Source organism: Dermacentor albipictus, chromosome 1 (assembly GCF_038994185.2).
Source record: "Dermacentor albipictus isolate Rhodes 1998 colony chromosome 1, USDA_Dalb.pri_finalv2, whole genome shotgun sequence".
Taxonomy (NCBI): domain Eukaryota; kingdom Metazoa; phylum Arthropoda; class Arachnida; order Ixodida; family Ixodidae; genus Dermacentor; species Dermacentor albipictus.
The window spans coordinates 484745639-484770953 of record NC_091821.1 but is presented as its reverse complement, the minus strand read 5'-3'; the positions used below and the strand labels follow the sequence as shown (position 1 = coordinate 484770953).

The 25315-nt window shown below is 43.2% G+C and overlaps 1 protein-coding gene and 1 non-coding gene across 5 annotated transcripts in view; both read right to left on the bottom strand.

Annotated features, from left to right (window-relative positions):
• LOC139054868 (inositol hexakisphosphate kinase 1-like) overlaps positions 1 to 19294 on the bottom strand; it is a 46478-nt gene extending 27184 nt beyond the window's left edge. The window contains exons 1-2 of one of the 4 annotated variants that reach the window (XM_070532545.1): positions 19082 to 19294; positions 12739 to 12801 (exon numbers count right to left, since the gene is read on the bottom strand). In XM_070532545.1, the coding sequence (XP_070388646.1) occupies positions 12739 to 12762 (24 nt within the window). In that variant the 5' untranslated portion in view covers positions 12763 to 12801; positions 19082 to 19294. Of the gene's footprint in view, positions 1 to 2705; positions 2767 to 12738; positions 12802 to 18655; positions 18787 to 19081 lie in introns of all 4 variants that reach the window. The other 3 variants (XM_070532544.1, XM_070532547.1, XM_070532546.1) reach the window with 3 other exon arrangements.
• TRNAL-CAA (transfer RNA leucine (anticodon CAA)) lies at positions 10694 to 10766 on the bottom strand. The gene has a single exon. It is a non-coding gene; the product is annotated as a tRNA-Leu (tRNA).
• Positions 19295 to 25315: the final 6021 nt, after the last annotated feature.

The window sequence follows — 25315 nt, the reverse complement described above, 5'->3', positions numbered from 1 at the left end:
TCACAGTCACATAACGATCTGCGTCGATTGCTTTTTGAAGTTCCAATTCCTGCTGGGTTTCAGATATGCTCGTTTTGGCGAGGAAGGTAGAGTATCTGGCTGCGACGTGTTCGTAGCGCTCATAGCTTGCGTGAAGCTGCGTTGCGGCGTTGTTAACGTATTCCTCTTTTGCACATGACACTTTGAAAATAGCTGTCTCCACGTTCTTCCAGGCAGCGTCTATTCTCCGGCAGTGCTCTTCGCGGCTCGTTTCATACGTTTCTTTAGCTTTCATGGAAAGCGTAGTTGCTCTTTGGGATCGAATGTTTGCCGCAGAAGCTTCATGCTGTGCTGTCATAACTTGAGACGTTTCAGGCGTCCGCTTATCCTGATCCATTTTGGCGTGCGTGCTTCACGACGTATCTCACTCAAAGCGGACGTATGTGGTGAAGCCTGCTAAGCTGCGCAATGAAATTTGAAACGAGCCCACCTTGTCGATGCCCTGTGTGCCGTCAGCTGCTCAACTTGTAGGCGATGCCGTGTCCTTGCAGTAGGCGGATGTCATGGTCAAACCGGAGGTCTTGCCGTGTGACGTATTCCACTGCAGCGGACGTTGAGTTGGCGGCCGATGGCAGTCGACTTCACTCTTTTACTATGCTGGCCTCGCGGATCGCACTTGACAGGATCAAAGCGTCCGCTGTCCAGCTAGATAACGGGTCGAACGCAGTTGAACATTTAAAACAAACTTTAATTACACTGAGAAGGTCAAAAAAGCAAGTCAGAAATACACAAAACGTTCAGTTTTAGCCCCGTAAAAGAGTGGTCCGGTCTCTAGGGCTGGTGGGGCGAGTCTGCCCGTCCCGCGCTTTTCCAACTGCGGTTTCCATCCCCGTCGCCGCCCCCAGGCACGGGAAACAACAGCCGACACCCTGAAGCGTCGTCACTGGGTTTCTTTCAGGAACCGAACGGAGGGAGCGGGGTCCTTTCTCTCGCGCACAGCTTGGAGTCCGCGGGGGGCCAGTGAAAGAGAAAGCCACAAAAGTAAGGAAGGCTCGCTTCCCTCTTGAAAGAAAAGTCTGGCCGTGCATTCGCGACGCGCACAGAACAATGACTATCAAACAATATTGCTGCACAAGGCTCTGTGAAAGGGAGTGTTGCCGTTCACTCTGGCAGATAGATAGGTGGCCAGCGGCACTGTCGAGTGGATGACAATTTACCCTCTTGTGACACTTCCTTGGCTATGTGGAACACTAATCTATTTATGGCAAATTTCGTGGCGCAACTACCTCAAAAATGGCACTAGTCTCAAGACTTCCACATGGTTAACATGCTATCGGGACCAACTGGTTTCAACTTCACAAGTGCAACAGGTGCCCTAAAGCAAGTAGGAGCTCAATCATCAAAGTGTTGTTAAAATTATTAACAATGACTATCAAACAATATTTTTTATTCTTTAACATTGCAAGTAATATTTCCACTCCTACCCTACTAAGCTACTGCATTATTTAGACTAGCTAGTCCTTAACTTTCGAAAATATTAGGGGCAAGGAGAAATAATGCTAAAATTCTGTAATAAAATACTAAAATTAACTTTCCTATGGCGAATGCCATGAAGAGGCACGTGGCTCTTGTGATGGAATGGGCTATCACCAAATGCATAAAATATTCATAAACCTTTTTTTTTTCTAGGTCACCCTTTACATTGCCCTTGTCATAAAGCTTTTCTGCTAAGTGAATGAAAACAATAGTTTTTAAATAATACTGTACTACAATAAGATTATTTTAGGTGTTCTTCTAAGACACTAAGAGGAGGACACTCCCAGGATATTCTGCAGCTGGGAAAAGAAGGTCAACTGCTTGCAGGTCTAAAGCCTATAGCAGGCTCTTCTCTTCCTTCTGGAAAATGTTGTGAGCTACACCTGTTGACCAAGACCTCGTGGCAGAAATGAGCTACATTCAACTTCTCCCAAGTTTAGAAAATATCTGATAATGCAATGACAGCATATGTCAAAGCAAGAAAGAATAGAAAAGACAGACATGAGATACATCACAAGATCACAGAAGAACAACAAACCAGAGTATGTTTACTGAGGACTAGTAGACTATCTGTTAGCTTTTCTCACTGCTCAAGAGACAGCGATAGCACCCACAGATAAAGACGGCGCAAGTATCATGTAAAGAGGGCTGGGATAATGTAACAATTCTACTCCAACTCTTTTCCTTCTTGTGCTTCGCTCGGTGGTCCGATTGGCGCTTTGACTACATTGCCACCAGGATCAGCCTGTCGATGGGCAGTGAGCCTTGCATTCATTGCTCAACAATGTTTGAAAATTGGTTTTCTCAGAAAGCTTTAGCCAAAGTTCGCTTTACGATAGAATTTTTTCACCACTGTCTCCCCTGTAAATGTCGCTATCAGGCTTATATACTAATGTAATGAAAAAAATTTTTTTTAATTCCTTTTTTTCCCACTCTCCTTGGAATTCTCTTAATCCCCTTCCCTCTCTCCGTGCAGACTAGCATGTGAGTAGAATACCAGCAAGAACCTCTCTCTACTAATAAATAGCTTATCTCTCTCTTTCTGGGAGAGTTGCTAAGGATTCGTTATGAAACAAGGGTAGCGCAAAACAGACAAAAAGGAATAAAGGCAATGCCTCCTATGTTCGTCCTTGTATTTCGCACTGCTCTTATTTCATAACAAATAGAATAAAGCGGAGAAAGATCCTTACGTTATGTCGGTCCCAGTCTTGCATTCAAGGAATACTATTTGCCAGATTTTTGAAATTGTGCCTGAAACCAAAGGTGCCGACTTGGTCACATTTTAAAGGAATTTAAAAAATTTTAAGGCACAGCTGGTTAACTTACTAAAGGAGACCAGTAAGCGCCAGCGTCAATCGAAACACTGCAACTAAACGCAGGGGTTGCAATTGTAACATCAATAAAAACCATGTGCCTGTAATTTGCAAGAAATCATAATTTATGGCCCAAGAATTTGTGAGAAAGATGAGAATGTATTCAGATCATAACAGTCACGGGTAGGTCCAAACAAATTTATTTTTTATTTGAACGAAATCCCTCCATACATATGAATAGTAAAGCTCAAGCACCGTAGGCAAAGCTTACATGAAAAGTTCTTTCACAATATTTTTTTATGGTAAACTGGTATTGAAAATATTAGGCATGTTTTCCAGCCATCTTATGCACCATAACAAATAGACCACAAGTACAAGGTGCAGGAAGATAAATGCAACATTTGCAATAAATATTTTCTGGCACAAGAAATAAATAGAACTGGCGGCCAGCTGCTGCTGTAATCTTATGAGAAAGCAAAACCTTTGCTTTTTAATGCTCCCCTCCTTTTGACAATCTTTCTGTGTGTAGTGATAGTCCTTATGGCGCAGTAATCATAACAAAATTAAATTCAGAACCCAGAGTCACAATTATCCTTTTGCACCGATGCTTGGCAGCGCGTAGCTTACTTTATTTAAGTCAAGCTGCTGTACTGATCCGTGCATTGAATAAAGATACTGCATCGATTCATGCACAAGTTACCTAAATCCTTCACACAGATTACAAAGATAAGCACTAAGTGAAATAAGTTTCCCATCTCGTAACTTCCCCCACACTAATCTTCTCCAGGAACTACCACATTTTCCTCATAACACTACAAAGCTATAGAATTTTCGAATAAAAAGAAACAGATGAATTAATATAACCTTTCCTATTTCCTTTAGTTTGTTCTTCCTTCCTGCGCATAACACAAGGCATGCATCTAATGCAAATCTTTTTTCTGCCAGCTCAACTGACGAAGAATGACTAGTTGAGTTTCCAGGTGCCAAACTCTGGAAAATGAAAATACTTCAACAAATCTGAAGCTTTGCAGAAATTTTGGGTTGACATCAGGCTTCAAGTTATCACTGAAACTCTGCAACTGATCGCAAATGTTTGTATTTTAAGAACGTCCTGTTGCGTACGCAGTTGTCACTGTTCAAAAGTTAACTACAGCCTGTGATGACAGGTCAAGAATGCGGAGGTGCTTCTCTTTTGCGGTGCAGCTCCTCAGCAATGCCACGCACCCACATAGTGGCAGTGTTGACTGGAGGGTGCGACAAGGAATGAACACTTTCATTGTTTCATTTATTGCAAATATACCGATACAGTGCCGTAAAACACGAAAATGCAAATTCCACTTGATTGCGGCACATCATCTTTTGTGTGGCTCTGTTTTTCATCGTTTGAATGAAAACCTGCCGAACTTGGGAAAAAAAAAAGAAAGAAAAAGAAAGCACAAAGTGGACATCAGGAAATGGTAGGTGACCCTAACCTTTGGCTTGGGTGTCTATTAGTGGCAATTACACATTGGCATTGGTGCTCTTTAGGTTAACTTTAGGGAAACGCAATGTACGAACCAAACTCAGAGGCAACTGTTTTCCATTAATTATCCGGTTAAATATAATTCCACCTCCTTGTGTGCGACATCATTAGCGACATCATTACTTCCGCTTTTTACTTACGGGTTTCCAGGAATTTTGCAAAAGCCATGCTCACATGGCAGGTCTCTAAAGTATACGATTCTGCTTTGCTGTGCAGTAATCAGTGTTAATTCTAATTGCTACAGACACTAACTTTTAACTAAACTTATGCTCTCATATCATACCTATAATGAAACCCATAAATCTTGTACTGTACTATTTATTCTTTTCGTATTTTTTTCTTATTTATATTGAATTTTGTGCACGGTCGTTTCGGGAGGTGAACCAGAAGTACTGGGCAAGAAACAAGAGTGTCACTCAACGCTCATGCCACTAAAAAATGTGGCACGAGGTGCTGCTCTCAAGCACACTGCAAACAAATTCAATGTGCCCGATGCCTGAACCAATGGTTACATTGGCTTGCCAGGACATCTGTCTTAGTATGGTGGCACAATTCCTGGTAGTAGCAAGCCGTGCATCCAGTCTGACAGCAGAAACGGTGCGAGTGCGGCGGCCCCCTCGGCAAAGATTCCCATTTACGAGCAAGATTAGCAATTACACAGTAAGAACTGGTTCTTTTGCAGTAGGCTTGAGAGTAGCAGTGCCACAGAGCACAAGCAGGAAGCTAGGTCAACTTTTTTATATTTCGCAAGCTTTCTTTTAAACACCGGGGGAAAAAAAAAAAGTGAGCCACACAAAGAATAGTGCATGTTAAGTGAGAAGGTTTTTGGAAGTGTTAAAACCTAGTATTCACAAATCTCCCTTAAATATAGTTAGCAAAAAGTATAAAGAAATATATAGGAGGCATCTTGAGGGTCTTGCTAACACAATGTAATTGATTTTATCATGATGGTGGAATGCTGTGCTGCATTTTAAAGCTCAGTGCACGATAGCTGGGTCATCTTGTACATATCCTTTCAGGTCTGCTTTGTTAAATAAGGAACATTTCTGTATAGAGCCAAGGCACCAAAGCAGGTTTTTAAGCACCCTGTTTGAGATGCAGTCTATGCGGCCCAAAAGAGAAAATTGTCATCCACCCGACTGTAGCATGAAGCTACAAAGAAAACCTGTCCGGGTTTCTAGGAAAGAAAGTTTTGCAGTTGAAGAAAAATTCATCCTGGTCAGGTTCAACCCGAGACCAACGTCTTTCTAGGGTGGTTTCTCTACCAAGTAAGCTAACCAGTAAGCTAGGAGATTGCAGAGCGAGGCCGAATTAATTGAGAACTCTAAGCACAGGGTCATATGACACGGCTGATCAGTTCTGCGGATTCCCACTTTGTAGAGGAAGTTCCATGAAAGGAAAGAAACACTGTCATCCAGCTGAGAAGCTAAAGATTGCAGAACGACTGCTCTGGAAAAGTGTTGGTTCCAGATTAAACCCCTGGGCAAGGACGCAGTTATCTTCTAGTGCAGATCTTTCTTTCACAGAACCCCACAGTGAGCTTACTTTGCAAGTTTGTGCTACTCTCTGGTGAATTGGTGAATGACAATTTTTCCCTTCCATGAAACTACCTCCACCTTGCAGATTTCTGCAGAACTGATTGGCCACGCCCCTTTATGCTGCTTTAAAAAAACCTCCGAGACGCTAAAAAAACAAAACAAAAAAACACACGCTAAATTGGAACATAAAAACAATTACAATATATCTTGAAAAGATTCTTCAAAGTAGTCGTCATGTAACAGCACTACCTTTAATGTGCAAAGTGTACTTTAAGTTAGCAAACTAAATTACTTAAGTCGTTTTGCCATGCATTTTGCCATGCTACAACATAGCTACACTAAAAACAGGAGGAAAATGCCAACAATTACCTCTCAACATAGCACAAAAACAATCTCAAAGTTAATTTTGAGACTACAGCAAAACCCTGAAAAGCATCCCCCTTTCCCCATATGGTCAAAAAAAGACAAATTTGTCCCTTCCTCTCTTCTTGGTTCAGCGGAATATTTCGGCCACATAACTAGAACAGGAAGCAAGTTGCATGGTACACAGCAGACTTTTTTTTTACGTTTTATGTCAATCATCATTACTGTGGCTCTTTTAGGCCATCATCATCATTAGCCTCCTTCATGTGCACTGTAGAACACAGGCTGCTCGGCGATCTTCAATTACCCTTGTTTTGTGTAGGCAGACGTCATTCTATGCCTGCAATTGTGATCCCACGACCTAATTCTCTGCTGTTCTCGACCGTGTTTCCCTCCCACTGGCTCCCCTAAGAAAGCTCCAGTTACTTGCCCTATACCTTACATGGCCTGACGAGATCTGTTGAATTCTTAATTTCAAATAAAACATACACTAAAAAAATTTGCCTTTCAGTACATACCGCTAACACCTGTCCTAAACCTTGCACAGAAGCTTATAGTTAAAACTGATGAGGCATTCATTCTAAGCTTTATTTTATTTAACTCTGCGGTAATAGGTTGTTATTTGAAGAGAAAATAACAGCCGCACTACAATTAAAAAAAAAAAAACTTTTTACATCGCAGGCCTTAGCGGCAGTACGTCAGTGTGACACTGGATTTCGATGTTTGCTATCGAGCCAAGGTTCTCAAACTAAGTTAACTCTTTGGCTCAATTAGAATACAATGTAGTCCATCCTTGCTGATATCTAACTAACTAGGCCCAAGCAGGCACTGGCAAATTCATGACGTCGGGGAGAGCTGGTGCGGAAACATCAAGGCAGTGTAGTGTCACTGCAGTGCGTTCATTTTCGCATCTTTTCTGGCTTATCAGGGCTCTTCACACGGTACGAGTGGTTGTTTTGGCATTGGAGAAGCATGATTTATTACTACAGCCCAGTATATTTTTCTCTCTACTGCCCCTTTAATTATTTTTTTCATGCCACTGCTCGTTATGAGATCGTTTGCCCCTTCTCAAAGTTCCCATAAATCTTGGCAACAAAAAATATCGTTTCGCCTCACGTCTCGGGTTCTTCAATGCTTAGAGAAAGCTGTCACTGATACGCTTTGTAAATCACCACTTTGAAGAGTTACACGCTTACTCTAGGCTGAGCAAAAGCATTAGGTGAGGCGATATATCAAAGTGGGATTTAAGTGTATCCACACAGTAACATTTAAACACTGTATGCTCGTGCACCATTACAAGCTTTGACAAATTTTGCGAGGTCATGTGGTAAAAAGTTACTGCAAAATGAAGAAGGTGCCAACAACTGCCCCACCAAAACAAACGAATGTACTTCTATAGAGGCACATATATGTAGGCACTGATATATAGGCACAAATAATAAGAACTTACACTGCACAAGCGATTATTATTTTCTAAGGAACACCGTTCACCAAACCCCTGTTTAGTGGAATTCACTTTACTTTCTCGATAAAACAAAATGAGGCACGTTGTGTAGGTTACAAGGTTCATCCGAAATTTTGTGTGCCTAGACGCCACGAGTTTCAGCATTGTTCCAGGGACTCGGCAAGCTGCACAAAGTAAACCGTATTCAGCTGCAAGCAGGAGCGAAACCTTTCATATTCAGCTCTCCGAGGTGCAGCCCCACTTGTTTATAAGAAAAGAGAGTTGGAACTGCAAATAACGCAGAAAATTGGCGCCATATCACCTGTTGACGAGCCGACCGAGTGGTGTGCACCAATGGTAGTCATCCCAAAGACCTTTGGAGACGCGAGAATTGGCATGGACTTCACAGAACTAAACCGCCACGTTCCGAGAGAACGGCATACTATTCCATCTGTGGAGCACACTCTCGGACTTCTTCACGGGCCAAAGTGATCTCCAAACTGGATGCTAACTCTGGATTTTGGCAAATTTCATTTTGTGAAGATTCTAAAAAGCGTGCGTCTTGCATTTAGACTATGCAGTGGTTCACTATCGAAACTGATGCCAACATCATGGGCACTTCTGCGGTGCCGCACTGTTCTCTCCTTCCACAAAGGCTGTTTCGATAGTGAACCACTTCCAAGTCTAAATGCAAGACGTGAGCACACAATTTATCTTACATTTAGAGTGCCTAGACATCACGAGAAAAGTTGTGAAAGAAGTGGCAAACTAGCACCATATGAAGGTTTTGCGGATTTCATGTTGCATCTTTTTTCTCACCGAGTATTGGTTTGTATACAGAAAAGGGACCCTCAACATCTACCGAAGCAAGGGGAATGTATATGTCCTCCGGAACATTCAATGATCCAATACCCTCTGAAATGCCAGTGTTCGCATGGCAGAACCTTTTAATTCTCTCAGTACCAAAAATCCGGGATTTTGGACTGAGGCAGATGGAAGTTTCAAGCTCTATAAGCAACAGGTCCATTGGGGATGGCGGCAAACCTTTTCTGAACATTTTAAGTGAGCCTCGAATTTGGGTCGAGAGTTTCGTACGAGCATTCAAAATTCTCGATGATGTCAGCTAAAAATCTGAAGTGAGCTCACAAGTACGCTAAGTAACCCTAAGTGTATTGTAATGTAGCGCAGCTTGACATCTGCTCACAGTGATGCTCTAGTCTGCTGCAGAGCTGTTAATGGCAGCCTCTACACCTGCAAGGTGTTTGTGGTAATAACTGGCTGCCTTCATTCAATTTCTCCGGCGAGTGATAACATTATAAAAAAAATAAGCCTAGGACAAAACACAGAAGAAGGAATTTTTAGGCTCTGTAAATCCAACAGAGCCACCAACACCGAAAGAGGCATTTATAGGCACAATTCAAGTGCCACTAAAACGTTTCTGGATCCACAGTTCGTGCTTATAATAAATAGGCACGATAAGGACGTAAGAAAAAAAAAATAAGCATTTTGCCTAATGTTCCAGTCCAATTATGACCAGCGCATAATGCGAGACAAAGCATACAAGTCGAAGACAGGTGCAATCCTGGAATGCTTGATTTGTAATGTAGCACGGCTCTGCTTGCAAGATTTAGTGGAACATGGTTATAACAGCACGTTTGAGGACGGCACACAGAAAGAATGCAGCCAGGACGATCGCCGATCCCCTGTGCATTCTTTCTGTTTCCCATACTCAAACGCACCGTTATGACCATGTTCCCCCAAACCAGCAACTAACAAGCCCACCTAAGTCTCCTAGCTGCTTGCAAGGGTTTTCTTAGTGGTGTCAGTGGCTTTTGCTTTGATAATAAAATAATGCTAAGACTATGAAAGTATGAAGGATGGGGAACAGATGGCATCAATTTCACGGCCGAAGACTCCTTCCAACATGTGGTTGGGTCTGATGCTGTGATAGAACACGCAGCCCTGTCCTATCTGATCTTGCATTTTCTTCATTGCTGCTATACAAAAAGATTTCATTACTCTCATATTAGTACTCTAGCAACCTCTTGTTCCTTGAGGAAAGTCAAGGTGAATGGAAGTTTGAGAACTGCTGAAAAGTAGTGGTTGGTCTCGCTGAAGTGGCTTTATCTTGTACACAAATCTAACCTGCGCTTATAACACGTTGAATTTACCAACGTCTTGTTTCTTCGGATACATTATGCCTATATCATAAAGCATTAATACACTGGTTTGCCACGAAGTGCTTCGTCACAAGATGCTACTGCTTCTCAATGGGTTAGTGTACTATTGCTTAATGATATAGGCACTGATCATCCGGAGAAGGTAGATGCAGGAAAACACAGCTGTTCACCCACAAAAAGGCAAAACTATTCCTGCTTTCTTCTTAGGCCCATTGCACGTTATTGCCATGAACTTGACCTGAAGACTGCTCCCATAATGGCTCATACATTGCAACTTGCACTGAATGCACCAGTACAGAGACATATACGAATGTTTAAACGTGGACTGTTATTTAAAATATCAACCTGCTGCATTTGCACATTTCAGTGTCCAACCCATCCACTCCCCGCCTGTGCCGTGAAACTTCCCGCAGCATGGAAAAGTGTAGCAAGACTGAAGGCTTTCAACATGCTCACTGAATGCATTGTACAGTGGAGCTCTCACCCTTGCTGCACTGAATTGTGGTGCATGATGCAATCATAAACCAGCAATGGGCGCACAGAAGTCAGTCAGCAAATATAGGCAGCTCTCTGTTAATATGTAGCTGCTAAAGGTTGCGTAGGTATCTGCAATATATATATATATATATATATATATATATATATATATATATATATATATATATATATATATATATATATATATATATATATAGTCATATCATAAGAAGCCAACAAACACTGACGCCAAGGACAACATAGGGGAAATTACTTGTGCTTACTAAATAAAATGAAGAAACGATAAATTACTGGAAATTAAAGTGGATGAAAAAACAACTTGCCGCAGGAGGGAACCGAACCCACAACCTTCGCATTTTGCGTGCGATGCTTTACCAATTGAGCTACCGCGGCGCCGTTTTCCCATCCACTTTCTTGGGTATTTATATGTCCTAGTAGAACCCTGGGAGTGTTAGCCAGCGCCACCACTCACAGACCTTGGCGGCGGACGTGGAACGTCTTTTTTGCCGCAGGCGTCACGAGAACGTGATCTTTTTAGGGTGAGGGCAACTGGCCAATAAACCCACATATGCTACCTGAAGGCACCAATGTTGCCGGATTCGAGACCCTCGTTATGCAATGAACGAGAAGAAAGGGGGTTAACCGAGGGGTCCGATTTTTATTAGTCATATCATAAGAAGCCAACAAACACTGACGCCAAGGACAACATAGGGGAAATGCAAAGGTTCTGGGTTCGGTTCCCAACGGCGGCAAGTTGTTTTTTCATCCACTTTAATTTCCAGTAATCTATCATTTCTTTATTTCATTTAGTAAGCACAAGTAATTTCCCCTATGTTGTCCTTGGCGTCAGTGTTTGTTGGCTTCTTATGATATGACTAATAAAAATCAGACCCCTCGGTTAACCCCCTTTCTTCTCGTTCATTTTATATATATATATATATATATATATATATATATATATATATATATATATATATATATATATATATATATATATATATATATATATATATATATATATATATATATATATATATATATATATTTTGCCGACTAGCCCAATGCCTCTTACTAACCACGTCCACATTTGTCCTGGTGCTTGTAATCATTACTTCCTCTATTGCCAACCCCAAGTAGGGTAACCACATATCGCCTCCGAGAATGGGCAGCACGGGTCATCTTTCCGAGCTCAAAATGCTCATACGTCATACGTATGCGTAAACATGACGTGTGTGATTTGTGCGTGTAAATAATTTATTTGCTGAAACCGAGGTCCTCCCAAAAACAACCCTTTGGTGGACAGTGCACATAGCAACTCTCAGTTGAAGTAGTGTGTACTATATGCTAGTTGAGGAGCATGTCAAGTGGGACAGCCTAGCAAAGACACTGTGCGCTGCTGACCTATCTCACAGGCCGTGAGCCGCATTCTATCACTTGTCCACTACCACCAGAGGGCGTCACCACCCACACTGTTCTGCCATTTTTTTCATCACATCCTTTACAACAAACGGGTGATCACAGCTGAAGTGTACCAGGCACTGCCATTTGATGATAAACAATCATCAACCAGTGGGCAACACCCACCTGCCCAGAAGAGCCCACTACAAAACACTGTTCCCTACACCTGCCCAGACAGCCCTTTCACCTTCACGCGATATTCTCCCAATTCTTTCAACGCAAGCTCCTTCCCTGAAACTGCGAGTCAGCAAAAATGAGAAACTTTGCCATATAGCCATTCCGCCACCATGGTTACCCTTGTCAGAATAAACTTGTTAACGTCCATGAATTTTTGAAAGCAAAGCATGATCACAACACTTTTCTTGGCTACCTAAATTGACAAAGCACATCAGCATTATAAAATGGCCAGGCTTAGCTTCGTTAAGCCAAGAATGCGTTGCATATTGCGCGACTTGGGGCCCAGCTTTTCCTCCGGCTGTTGTGACGTCACATCACGTGGTTGCGCTAAAGGTCAATGGTGGCTGCCCGGCCACGCCCAAGGGCTGAACTGAGTGATTGCAATATGCAACGCATAAAAATAGAAGCAACTTAATAACAAACATAGCAAACTTAAAGGAGAATAGACCCACATATGAGACGCGCAGCAATGAACAATGGCTCATACCCTCAATGGTGGCTGCGTGGCCGCGCCCAAGGGCTGAACTGAGTGATTGCAATATGCTACGCATAAAAATGAGGATCTTCATTAAAGTCTCAACTAGAGTACTGGCAAGAAATAAGAAGAGGCAGCAAGGTCAGACCAAGTATTACAGACATTGCATGCCCTTGAAATGAAAAAACAGGAAAGAAAGAAAGAAATGTATTAGTGGGAAGTGTTCCAGAGTCACTAGTGAATCCATATACACACGTTTTCAGTCCAAGGTTGTGCCATGCGTGATCGATGCGAAGTCCAGACCACCACCAAGCGGCACTGTAGTTAAGTCAGGTGGGTATTACATCTGGCTACACTGTGGAAGTATGACATTGCATAACAGCTGCTTACCTCGTTCTTTTATTAAAAAAAGGGGGTACTGCATCATCACAAAGCCTCATCTTTTATATTATTGTGTCTACCCTTTCTCATTTGCCCCAGTGTTGAGTAGTAGGCCCAGAGGCATACTCCTTCAGCCAACCTGTAACTTAAACTTTTTTCGTTCTTGTAGCACTGGCTGGACGAAGCAGAGCACTAGCCCTGGCAACCTTGCAGCAAGTCAAAGGGTCCACAATGGCTAAATATACTCCATCAGAATGATTAAGGTATCCTTCATAGCCTTGATACAGTTTTAAGATTTAAAACCCCACAAATTACTACTGTGGCATACATTAAAAGAATATGACATACTACGACAAAGCAAAGAATGTGTGTTCCATTGAGGCATGGCCAAGTTATTTGCAGCATGTTAGCATATTGCGTACATACATGCAGGCACGAGCATGCCTGCATACACACCTACACAAGTGTAAACTGCATGAGAAGAGGAAATCTACAGAATACTAAGGCATGCCAAGATGAGCTCACTGGTGCCTTATATGGACTCAAAAAAAAAAGGGGGTTACCAGCAAGACACAGAGGACACGTACACAAGGAAAAGGTGTCCTTTGTGTATCGCTGGCACCCCCTTTTTCTAAGTTCATCATGCACCAACTGACCCAAGAGGTTGCGTTAATGCCTATATGGAATATGGCAGGATTTCTCCATTCATACAAATTATTCTTGGTTTGTTCAAACATTAGCACATTGGCACACACCTAAATCTAACAAAACACATCACCGTAGGCAATGGTGCAAGCAATTGCAGCATGCAGGAACAGGTCAGTACTTCATGCATGCTGTGCTCCGTAGTTGCTTAAGGCCCTGCAATGTGTGTAGTGTGTTCTGTTCGCACATGTGACTATGTGCTTTTGATATTTGTTTCCTCAGATGAATGACTCTCCGTTTGACACCTCAACAATGTGCAAACATTTTTCAGGTGCTTTTTCTCATGTCACAGCAAAATGTCACCTGCGCATCGGCAGTCCAGGCATTGAAAACAGAGCGGGGAGTCTACTGTCTCCGTCAAGTGAGAGCTCCCACCTAATGGGTGCCTACAAATTGTGACAACATTAATGCAAAGGCAACAGGCTCTTTGGAGAATATAAAGACATTAATATTGCCTCTGCTGCGCTGTAGTGTAGTGATGAGACAACCAGGGAGATACTTCAATTTGAAACACTCTTCACTTTCGGCTTGGCATCATTTCTAGCATTAGTGTTTAACCCTTGATGCTTGAAAACCACACTTCAACCACAGCCAACATGTGTTTCAGGTTGTTGTGGCTCAAAGTCAGTACTAACATTGCCACCTATATTGCAACACAAGAACTGACAAAGGGGAGGGATGACATATCGCTAGGTTTATTGTCAAAAGGTAGCGTGCAGTGAAGAAGAAAAAAAGGAAAGCTGTACTGACAGGCAATTGGGAAAGTGCATCATTAGAAGGTGACATTGCCATACGAAGGTGCAACACAATGGGCTTGTGTTTTTGCCAATATTGGGGTTTCATGGGTGAACAGTATCATTGGTCCAATTTCAGGTTGTCTTTTGTTTAACTTTGTTTAAAAAGGGATCTCTCCTCACAATGCACGAAGACAGTGAAAAATTGGCAAATGCATGCCAATTACGAGGTAGAACTGCAAAAATTGACTAAAGGCTGTGCGTGCAGGTCTAAAATGATTCAGGTGGCTACCTTAGTTAATACCATAGGAATGCATTTCAGCCATAATAATAACATGGTAGCTATTAAGCTATTTGAAATGGATCCTCAAACGTCTGGCAATATTACAGCAAAAAAGACAAAATATGTTTCTCATTGACATTATGTATGTCTTCAGGGCAATCTCTCCTACCACCTGAACTAACCAGAAGGCTAGCAGATTGCCGCAGGAAGCGCAAAACAAATGAATTATTCAAATAAGTTCTGCAGAAACCCACAAGGGAATGCAACTGTGGTAGGTTTGATGCACCAGACCATGATTATATTTTCCTAGTGAAACTTCCGCCACTCCGCGCACTTGCTTACAAGTTACTTTCTCCCCATGTTCTGAATATACTGTACTGTCCACAGAAAGTCGTCCAAAGCAGTTGTCCACAGTCGTCTACATGCAATTGTAGTTTGTAGATAGCGCAGAGATGAAGCAACTTTTCTGTATTTTTGAGATTGCAGACATTCACGTTTAATTTATTTGACCAGAAATTAGCAATTATGCATTAGTGAAAATGCCCTCGCGATCACAAAATCAGCTAATAGCTTTGGTGGGTCCAGCTCATTGCGTTAACGCTGCACGACGACATCGTGGAAGCAAGAGCAAGCGATTTTTCGCTGTGTTCGACACAAGATTGTCCCTGATGCGTGCTGTGCAATACCACTTGGCTCACATGTTCACAGCAGCCTCTACGAAAGATCTGCAAAGTTTTCTTACTATGTTCAAAAAGCGTTTCAGCACTCCTTTAATGACATTACACTTCCAGCCAACTATGCAGAGTTCCAAGAGCTAAACTATGTGGCAGAGGTTCAAATTATGAGGGTACATTTCAGAAACACTTCTGGGCATTGAAGCATTAACATATGAAAGCATGTAACCTACAGCTCACAATAGTTGCCATTGTACATGGAAGTCAGGGCGAAGCATTTTTGTGATTATATAGCCACAATATTTCGTGGAGTTGCTTGAAAAACATGCTTGCCTACAGACGCAGAAGAAGACAACAGTTATTTGACCTAGAAAGTAACATGCACCTCAAGACAAGAAATGCTGCAAGCTTGAACAAATCGTCCAAACACTATGTTTGGCAGAAATCTTCAAGCTGAAGTAACTTATTTGTTCAAGCTTCCAGCACTTTGGGGTGTAAACTAGTTTGGCCTCAATCTGACCTCTGCTAGCCTGCTAGTTGGCTCAGATGGTAAAGTGACTGCCCTGAAAAGGCATTGGTCCCAAGGGCTCCATCACCAGAGCAGGATGAAATTTTCATCAACTGCGAAGTGTGCTTTCTCAAGGACAACAAAATGGGTCCCTTTGTAGCATTTTGTGGCAGTTAGGTGGATTGAAATTGTTTTTTCTTTAAATGAAACTTGATGTATCTTGAGAACCTGCAGAACCTCACTGAATAATGCAGAATGTCTGTGCGTTGTGGACTACAGAAATTCAGTTTTTAAAATGGATCATTATTACCTATATCTATCACAATTCTTTTGGGACATTCTGTAAGGCTTTTTTTTTTATCTAAGACATCTCTATAATTCAATACAAATGGGTTTACTGAAGCAAGAATTTACAGCATATCAGAGAATCAAGGCCCTTTCATAGATGTGGCAAAGACAACTTCTTTTGCTACTATGGTACTATGGTGCATTCGGATTACAGATTAGATTTGAACCTTGTGAACTGCACACCGACTGTGAAAACCCTTTAAAAAGAAATTTTAGCAACTCACAGTATCAGTCCATATGTCAAGTCCGTGTGGGCCCTATGGAAAGTGAGGGCTTCTGTTGCTGTATCATATTTTTCTACTAAAATTTGCTTTCTGCTATGTCAGAATAATAACTAGCATAGCAAAACCAGAGCGTGGCTATTAAGAACAGCATAGTGAGGGGCTCTGGAATTATTCTGTCTTTTTTTACCATGTGAGGCTTTTTGGTGCACAACAATATCTTGCTACATAAGCGCCTTCGGATTTCGCTTCCATGGGAACCAAAATGCGGCCACAGAAGCCGAAAAATGCACTTGTAACTTTGTATTCACATTAATGTGATGGTTTGTGTATTCCTGAATAACTTATAAATCTAATAAGTATACAGACGGTCTGTTTGCCTATGATTTAGATCACATAAATGTTCACTTGTGAATATTTGCTTCTTCCTCTCCCATTTTCCTGGTGCTTGTTGCAAGACAGATATGAAAATTATCCCCTAGTATCAGCATTGAGTCATGTGTTGCACCTTGAAGCAAGTTATGACCTTTTCCAGACATTTTTCCATTGCACTGCACATGGTCACAGATGTCCCTCCAATAACCCCAACCACAAAAGTACCACAATGTCATTCATAATAGGCTAACTATAATGTTACCAAATGATTAGAAAAGACACTCTCTCAGACAGCACTATATCCTGACACTTGAAAAGCAACACGGCATCCAAGTCCAACCATCAAGAAGATTGCTGTACTTGTTATTTTCTAGCGACGCATCTCGCGTTTCTTTCTTTAGCCGCAAATGTCATGTACAGAAGACAACTGGCCTCCACAATCTCTTTCTTCAAAGCAATGAGTGAGACACTCGTGTTGGTATGCAGATATCAACACAAACTGGAAGCCTGCTGTTTCCTTGCTCAGCATGCAGTCAGAGATGACAACACATCTTAAATGAAATGTTGCGCCTTCAGCACCAGCGTTATAACGACTTCCCTTCATTCTCCAACAGTGAAGCATGATGACATCATTTTTTACACGTTTCAGCAGTACTGTGCTATGTACACAATGCTCTCTTGTAACGTCTTTCAGAGTACTGCTGGGGCACTCTGTTCCTTCAGCATTCCTTGTGGGATATTGAGCAATCAGAACATATGTTGTACTCTGCAAAATGATAATCGTAATCTGTGTTATCCTTGTTAAAGTGAACTAAGCTCTGTGCCACACCTTTCAAACAAAAAGGCAGCTACACAAATGTAAAAGAATATTCCCAATGTGCTAACATATCACAAATGCCGAGTCAAACATATGAAACTAAACGCTGAAAACAAACATGCTGTTGTAATATATGCGCTCTTGCAGAACGAGGGTCTTGGTAACACACGTGGCCTTGTGTCGCGCTATGCCAATACATGGTTTCGTTCTTCTGCGGGCACATCCGTTTCCGCTGATAATCGCACGCCCACTTCAGACATAAATTAGTAGCAAAGGCGTTGGTAGTAGGCGTCAAATAAGGGTGACGGTTGAATATGAAGATATGAGCGAGGATTTACTGCGGTTACTACAGTAGTTCGAGCAACGCAGTGGCATAATTATCAAATATTTTGAACACTCCTGCGGGCACAAATTTTTGCTCAGACTTTCGCGAAGGTGGCGGTGGCATGTTCGCTATGTAATTGTCCGTTCGAATGCCTGTTGAGGCGCTTGTCTTTTTATATATATATATATGTATGCACAGCGTCATATAGTACACAAGAAGTGTAACTGCAGACGGACAATTGAATATATAGTAGTATAGGCCTGCTAATTTTTGTAGTGAGCTACGACAAGAAATGTTAGCTGCGTCATGTTTACATATGAATTCAAGCCAATCTCTCTTAAGCTACTCGCTGTACCTCCACAGCTGATCACTTAAATCCTAAATGGAAACGATAATCTCGAGAGCTTTATCATCACCGTTTTCAAGTACGTGAGAAATGACACGGACAGCCGATGCGCGCTCCCCCGGTTAATCCGCGCAAGACCGTGGATCTTATCTGCGGCCGCACGCGTACGCTACGCACACAGCGCACTATCACCTTTGCGAGGCCACATCGGCACGCGAACAGCGCGCGCCGTCGCCAAGCCCCATCAGCGGGTCACTGCCACTGGAGCAGACGTGTGAAACAGGAGGGAAGCGAGCCGTCGGCTCGCGTAAACCAATCGAGCGACGTCGTTGCATCATACGAACGGTGAAAGCAGCCTTGAGAACGTGCCTCGCACGAGAGAGACAAGCAGCACCAGTAGACGCTACGGTGTGCATTGATACTCACACGAGAGATCACAACGCGTGTGCACACACCTTGTGGGGGATGCCGTGGGGGAAGCCTACGCAGCAGACCGCTCGACGCCACTGGAGGGAGAGCCGACGCCGTGGAAAAACACCGCGTGACCCGAGAGATGCCTACAGAGCCGATGTTGTTCTTGCTGCTGCTGCAGTGATTTCCAGGAAGAATTGAGAGGGGCTGCGCCGTTCACTTCCTTTCGTTTAATTCTTTTATTTCCGTCATTCCCTCCCCACACCCCACGCCCGCCCATCGCCAACCAAGAAGGTTTATTATACTTTGTTTGCTTGTCTCTCCCGCTCTCGAGGAACCGCAGGTCGCGTTCTTTCTTTCCAAAGAGGCGGCTGCGAAAAAAAGAAGCCTCCCACGATCTCCTTCTCCCCACCCGAGCCCGAAGAGTAGAGAGAAAACAGCGTCCGCGGGCGCCACGGCAGACATCCTACCTTGTCAGCGAACACTGCGAAAGTGTGAGTCTATCCGCACTGTGCTGAAGACGCAGGCATCGACGACCGTCACACCACCACTATCGGACAATCAGGCAACGACACACGACGCAACACTCGCACAGCACTGCACCGGTCGAGCGTACATCGAACATTAAACGGATGCTCAGCTGGCGAGGCAGGCTGCTGCGCGAGGCAGCATGTGACCTCGAGAACATTTTCCACAAAATCCTTAGTGGAACAAGCGACAGTAGCTCCCGGCGAAGTCCGCCAGCGCGGAAAAAAATGCACAGACACCCGCACAAAGCCCAACGCAAAGCGCGACTATAACGCTCGTAGCGCCACTTGGTAGACATTACAGAAGTTACAGGAAATCAATAGCACCTGCTCAACGCGTGACGCTTTGCGGCGGCGCTACGAGCGCAATTATCTCTTGGCTTCCGCGCAATGCTAATGTTTGGCACCATTTGTCTTCACCACTGACAACGTAGGTCGCACTATATGCCTTTGCTGTCCATGTGACGACACAGACGCTAGGGCCATTCAGACCACTGAGGGGCTTGCCTCGCCGCGTGACGTTGCAGTAGCACCCAATGGCGAGCGCCTAGCAACCACGAGAGCGCGGTTCTCCCCTGCTTGCTGTTTTGCTTCTGTGCAAAGCAGCCGCCGGCCGCTGTTGCCGGAGCGGCTCGAGGCACAGTTGCTTACCCCAGAGCCTGAACCCTCCGCGGTTGCAGGCTAGAAACAGCCCGCGATTCCGTTAATTTTCAAGGACGAAAATTAGGTGCTGCTCGCTCCCGCAGCATAGTAACGCCACGCACGCAATGCTTTCAAAACCGCAAAAATTGCGCTACCTTCACGAGAACTTTCGCAACTCAGGCTCGCTGTTTTGGTAGAATTGTGAGCCGCGAACGCTGTAATTGAAGGAGCTTTTCTTTGACGTAAATATAGACGGTGTTAAGTTCTGTGAACGTTGTTTTTATAGTTGCCTGTCACAGGTAGCGCAATTAGTTCCTCCATATGCAGTTAATAGTTGATGAGGAGGACACGGCTTGCGCAACAAATTGCAATGACCGAGCAGATAATAAATTTCAGCGGTCCATAAATTAAGATGTTCTTTAATTATTCAGGGCACGTGCACCAATTGCTAGACTGACGTCGGGACCGTTTTGGTTGACGCCATGTCCATTTAGCTTAAATCCTGGGGACTAGCCACCATTACGAGATACCATATCGATCCACAAAATCTCCCGCAAAAGAACACTGGCGTTTCGCTTCGTTTTCCTCCGCGAGAGAGGCTGGTCGTGTGGGCTCGATGCTGGCTTTGGCGGCCGCATTTTGAAGGGGGCGAAATGCAAAATCGCTTGCACGTGTACTTTGATTTAGGTGCGCGTTGAACAACCCCAGTCAGCCCCAGGAAGCCCTGCATCTGCGATTCGCCAACCAATATTGACAGTATACAGTGCGGTCAGCCGTAATTTGCTTCCGTTGTCTTTATTTGGTTAATTAACTCACCCATTTATTTATTTCAAAAACAACCAACTACTACATGATACAAGTAATATGATCGCCGATCAAGTAATTTACGTGAAGAGGCGGTGGTGTATAGAGGTGCCATATACGATATTTCTGAAGAAAAGGTAAGCCAGCGATATGCACCCTTTTGAAATATGGAATATTTATTTCATATTTGAAATAAATATGAAATATATATATTTCATATTTTGAAATATGAACAGAATTTAGTCACTTGTATGTGGAGGTGAAGCTGCGCGACACATTGTTGTGTGCAAGTAAATCCGTATAAAATAAAAAAAATACTTTTCTGGAATTTGATGTGACCGCAGCTTGTAGTGCACATAACGCAGGCCAGGCTACGATATTACCTCGTAATCGTGATCAAGGTTGGACTACGCAGATATATCCGAAATTTCGTATATACTTGTAACGCATCAAAGAACGCACCTCATTTTCTCCCTACAAAAGGCTCTTTGTCGCACGTGGAACTGCTAATGACTGTTATGCTTATAGTATATATTCTGCATCAAGCACAGTCTTCCAGATTTGTTTTGCTGAGTTGAACATTTTTATAGACCTTTTTCATCCACGCTGTGGCAGCAGTGCATTCATGACCCCAGAAAACTTCCGGTCATGCATTTCTGACAGTCAAGTTTGCCAAGAAAACGGAAGTATTTTGCGCATAATTTACTGTAGGCACATATTCTTGATGTGTTCAGATATAAAGAATGTGCGGCAGGTGTAGATCTCATGTATGGGATTTTTTTGTGGCCCTGATCAATAAAATTAATTTGTAGAACATTCCAACTTCTTAGCAAAACTTATGCCAGCTGGAGGTTTCTGTAAATTTATAGGCTATTGTTGCTTGCGTTGCTCCAGAGGCATAGAGAAAGGAATATTCCTTTCTCTATGCCAGAGGGCTTAACCGGAAGTCTTCTGGGAAGCCTGCTTGTAAGCGTGAAAAGGGTCTATATTTTGAACAAATGTTTAAGACGCATATCCTTCGCGTTTTTCGTCACTCGAATTTATGGATATTAAGAATATATATACATACATATATATATATATATATATATATATATATATATATATATATATATATATATATATATATATATATATATATATATGCAGGCCGCACACAGCGTAGGGTTCATTACTGTTAGGGTTCATTAACCTAAATTCACAGAGTGAGCGCTTTAATTATTCACTTCGGGGACTTGTTGCGATGGTGAAATTGAAACCGAGCATAATTTAAATCGTAGCTTGGCACGCAGACGACCAGCCACATCGAAATATCTGTGCGCAGAGATGTCGTATACTAAAAAATAATAATAATAATAAGATACATTGGGGTTACAGCTAAGCTAAGTTCCAGCTAAGTCCCAAACTGCGATACAAGGTGGATACAAACTGCGATACAAGCTTTGTGGATAACCGTTAATTGAAACGCCGACGAGTTCAGGGCCCATTTCAAGCACGGATACATATATTGAAAGTACACTACTCGAAAGACTTCTACTAACAATTAAGAGATAAGTGCGCATTTGAAACGTGTGCTTTAAGGTGAATAATTAGAAAGAAGAAAAGTTTATCGGCAAATCTTTTTGATTTAACTATCCACAAATCGGGATTTCTCACGAAGGTAATTTCTGACTCATCCAGAAATTCATGTGGGAAGGCGGGAAATGCAATCTACTGTCGCAGGCGATTTCTTTATTATTATTATTATTATTATTGTAGCGTTCCTAACTAGAACGGCAACAGAAATGACATCATCTAAGTGAGACGGGTGTCGTCCGCCATTTTATTCCAACTTCTTCCTTCTCACTTCTCCCCTAGCACCTTCCTTCGTCTTCTTTCATGCGTCCAGCGCAGACCGCTTCACTTACATTTTGGCGCAGCCGACAGTTTTCGAAGACCAGCGATGCGGGTGACGTTTTTCGTCGACCAGGCGTCATCAGAGTCTGTTGTGTTCACCCGATACCAAGTGCACGGTGAGCCAGCGACGGACCTTCCTCTTGAAGTTAGTTCTACCGCGCTGATCAACGTGGTACTGCAACAAGCTGCAATCAGCCGCCAAGCCCTCGTGCAAACAGGATCGGTGACAGTGAATCTACAACTGCAGACACTGAGCGAACTCGTTCTGGAACCCATACGACGTGGCACCCTCAAAGAGGAAACGCCTGCCGGGAAGGTGAGCCTAGACTTGAGTGTTATGGAACTGCAAAGGAACATTATACAACAGATCGAAATAATGAGAACTTTCGTCCAAGCGCTTAGTCGAGAGCAGTCAGCACGAAGTATTGTTGAACCAGATGTTTTTGAAGGAAAATCGCAAAATGCACACTACTGGCTGTGTTTTTTCGAGTACGCCTGTGACAAGAATCTGTGGCACTCCGACGACACAAAGATTTTGCATATGCGCCGCTATTTGGGCGGTATAGCCAGAAAATGGTATGACGTGCAACTCATGGATTATGGAACAACATGTTGGGAACTGTGGAAAAGCAACTTTTTAGGGGCTTTCGAAGGCAACGCAGTAGAAAGATGGGATGCGGCACTGCGGTTCAGTTATACAGGTGGCTCTCTGCTTGAGTACTGTCTTGAGAAGCGTCGCCTGTTGTATTCTGCAGAACCGAAGCTGTCGTCTTCTGCTGTTGTAGCTTTGATAACGCAAGGGTTGTGTATCGAGATCCGTCGTCATGTCCAGCTCAAAGGTCCAAGAACGTTTGATGACCTTCTGAACTTTCTACAGACCTCAGTGCCAAGAATTACATCGAGAAGACAGCCAGATGGTAGAACAGAGCAACTTGATTCCAATCTAGAGTCGTTGCCGTCAACTGAATGTGAACACAGCTTCATAAACAAATCTCTGGGAAGCGTAAATCATGACTGTGAGGATGGTGAAGAACCAATTACCGCAGTTCACGGCAACCTACTTCCACATAATCTGTCTACCGTGCATCACAAGCCCCAGAAAAAGAGCTTCAGTGAGACAGTATATTTGGTGTCGTCAAGCTTATTGTACGCCCCCATTAAGGTAGATGGCATTGAAGTGAAGGCTCTCGTTGACAGTGGAGCTTCGGTATCTATTATCAACAAGACTCGAGTGGATGCCAGTCGTCTGCACGCTGGTAGAACATTGCGTGTCCAAGCCTACGATGGGTCAGTGGCCATGCATAGCGAATGGGTAACCCTGGCTATTGAATTTCAAGGAAATGCTATTACCAGTGACGTATTGGCCATTCCCAATGTCACCTACGATTTTCTTTTGTCCCGTCCAGACATGAAAAAACTTAAGATGAACCTCTATTGGGATGACAAGGTAATGGCCGAAGACACGATAAGAACAGAAGACCCTGGTGAAGAACCTAGTGTATCAAGGCTAATTTTTCACCATGAAGACATCAAGACTAAGTACCCAGAGCTTATATGCATAGGAAGCTACCCTCCAGCAATGAAATCCCATGTCGTTCCTTTCGAGCTCGCAGATAAAACAGTGGTTCGTAGAACCCCCTATAATATGTCCAGAGATAAAAAGGTGTGGCTGAAAAAGGAGTTGCAAGAAATGTTAGACGCAGGTATCATCCGGCCTTCTGTATCCCCATTTGCTTCCTATCACTATTGCACCTAAAGAAGACGGGACATTCCGCCTCTGCACAGACTACCGGGCTCTCAATCGTCAAACTGAATTGATACCTTATCCAATGCCGAGAATCGACGACATCATTGACGAAACCGGTGGTTGCCATTGGTTTTCACGAATAGATCTCTGCAAGGGCTTTTGGCAGATTCCACTAAGTGAAGAAACGAAGAAGTACACCGCGTTCATAACCCCATTTGACTTGTTTGAGTACAACCGCCTACCATTTGGTTGGAAAAACTCCCCTGCGTGGTTTCAGAAGATTATGACGGACATTCTGAAACCTTACCTGGGCACATTTTGCAATGTGTACATCGACGACATCATCATCTACTCAAAGACAAAGGACGAACACCGTAGTCATCTTTCAAAAGTTCTTCATGCCCTCAGTCTTGCCCAACTCAAAGTCAACTTCAAGAAAAGTGCGTTCTTTCAAGATACCGTAGTATTTCTTGGCAGGGTGTTTGATGGACAGACTAAAAGCACCAAGCAAGAATCGGTAGAGAGAATCTCCAAGCTGGTAAAGCCTTATGATGTGCACTCCCTGCGTGTTTTTCTTGGCCTTGCAGGACACTTCCGGGCGTTTATCAAAGACTACGCACTGAGAACAAGGTGCCTCACACGTTTAACTCAGAAAGACGTGCCTTTTCATTGGGACGAGAAGTGCGAAGCTGTCTATCGTGAGCTTGTAAAACTAATATCGTCGGACCCCATCTTGCGAATACCGGATTTTTCCTTGCCTTTCGTGCTGAACACGGACGCATCACATTATGCTACCGGTGCAGTTCTATACCAGAAGCCATCCAAACAAGCTGATCAAACCAAACACTACGTCGTGGGGTACTACAGCTATACCCTGAAACCCGCCGAAATCAATTACTGCACCACAGAAAAGGAAGCTCTGGCCGTCTTAAAAGCTGTGCAGTACTTTCGTACTTACCTGGAAGGTGCCAAATTCATACTTTTCACGGACCATCAAGCATTGACTCAACTTCTGAGCATGGCCCAGCCAAGAGGCCGCATTGCTAGATGGGTGAACTATCTGCAACAATTTGATTTCGTAATTTCGC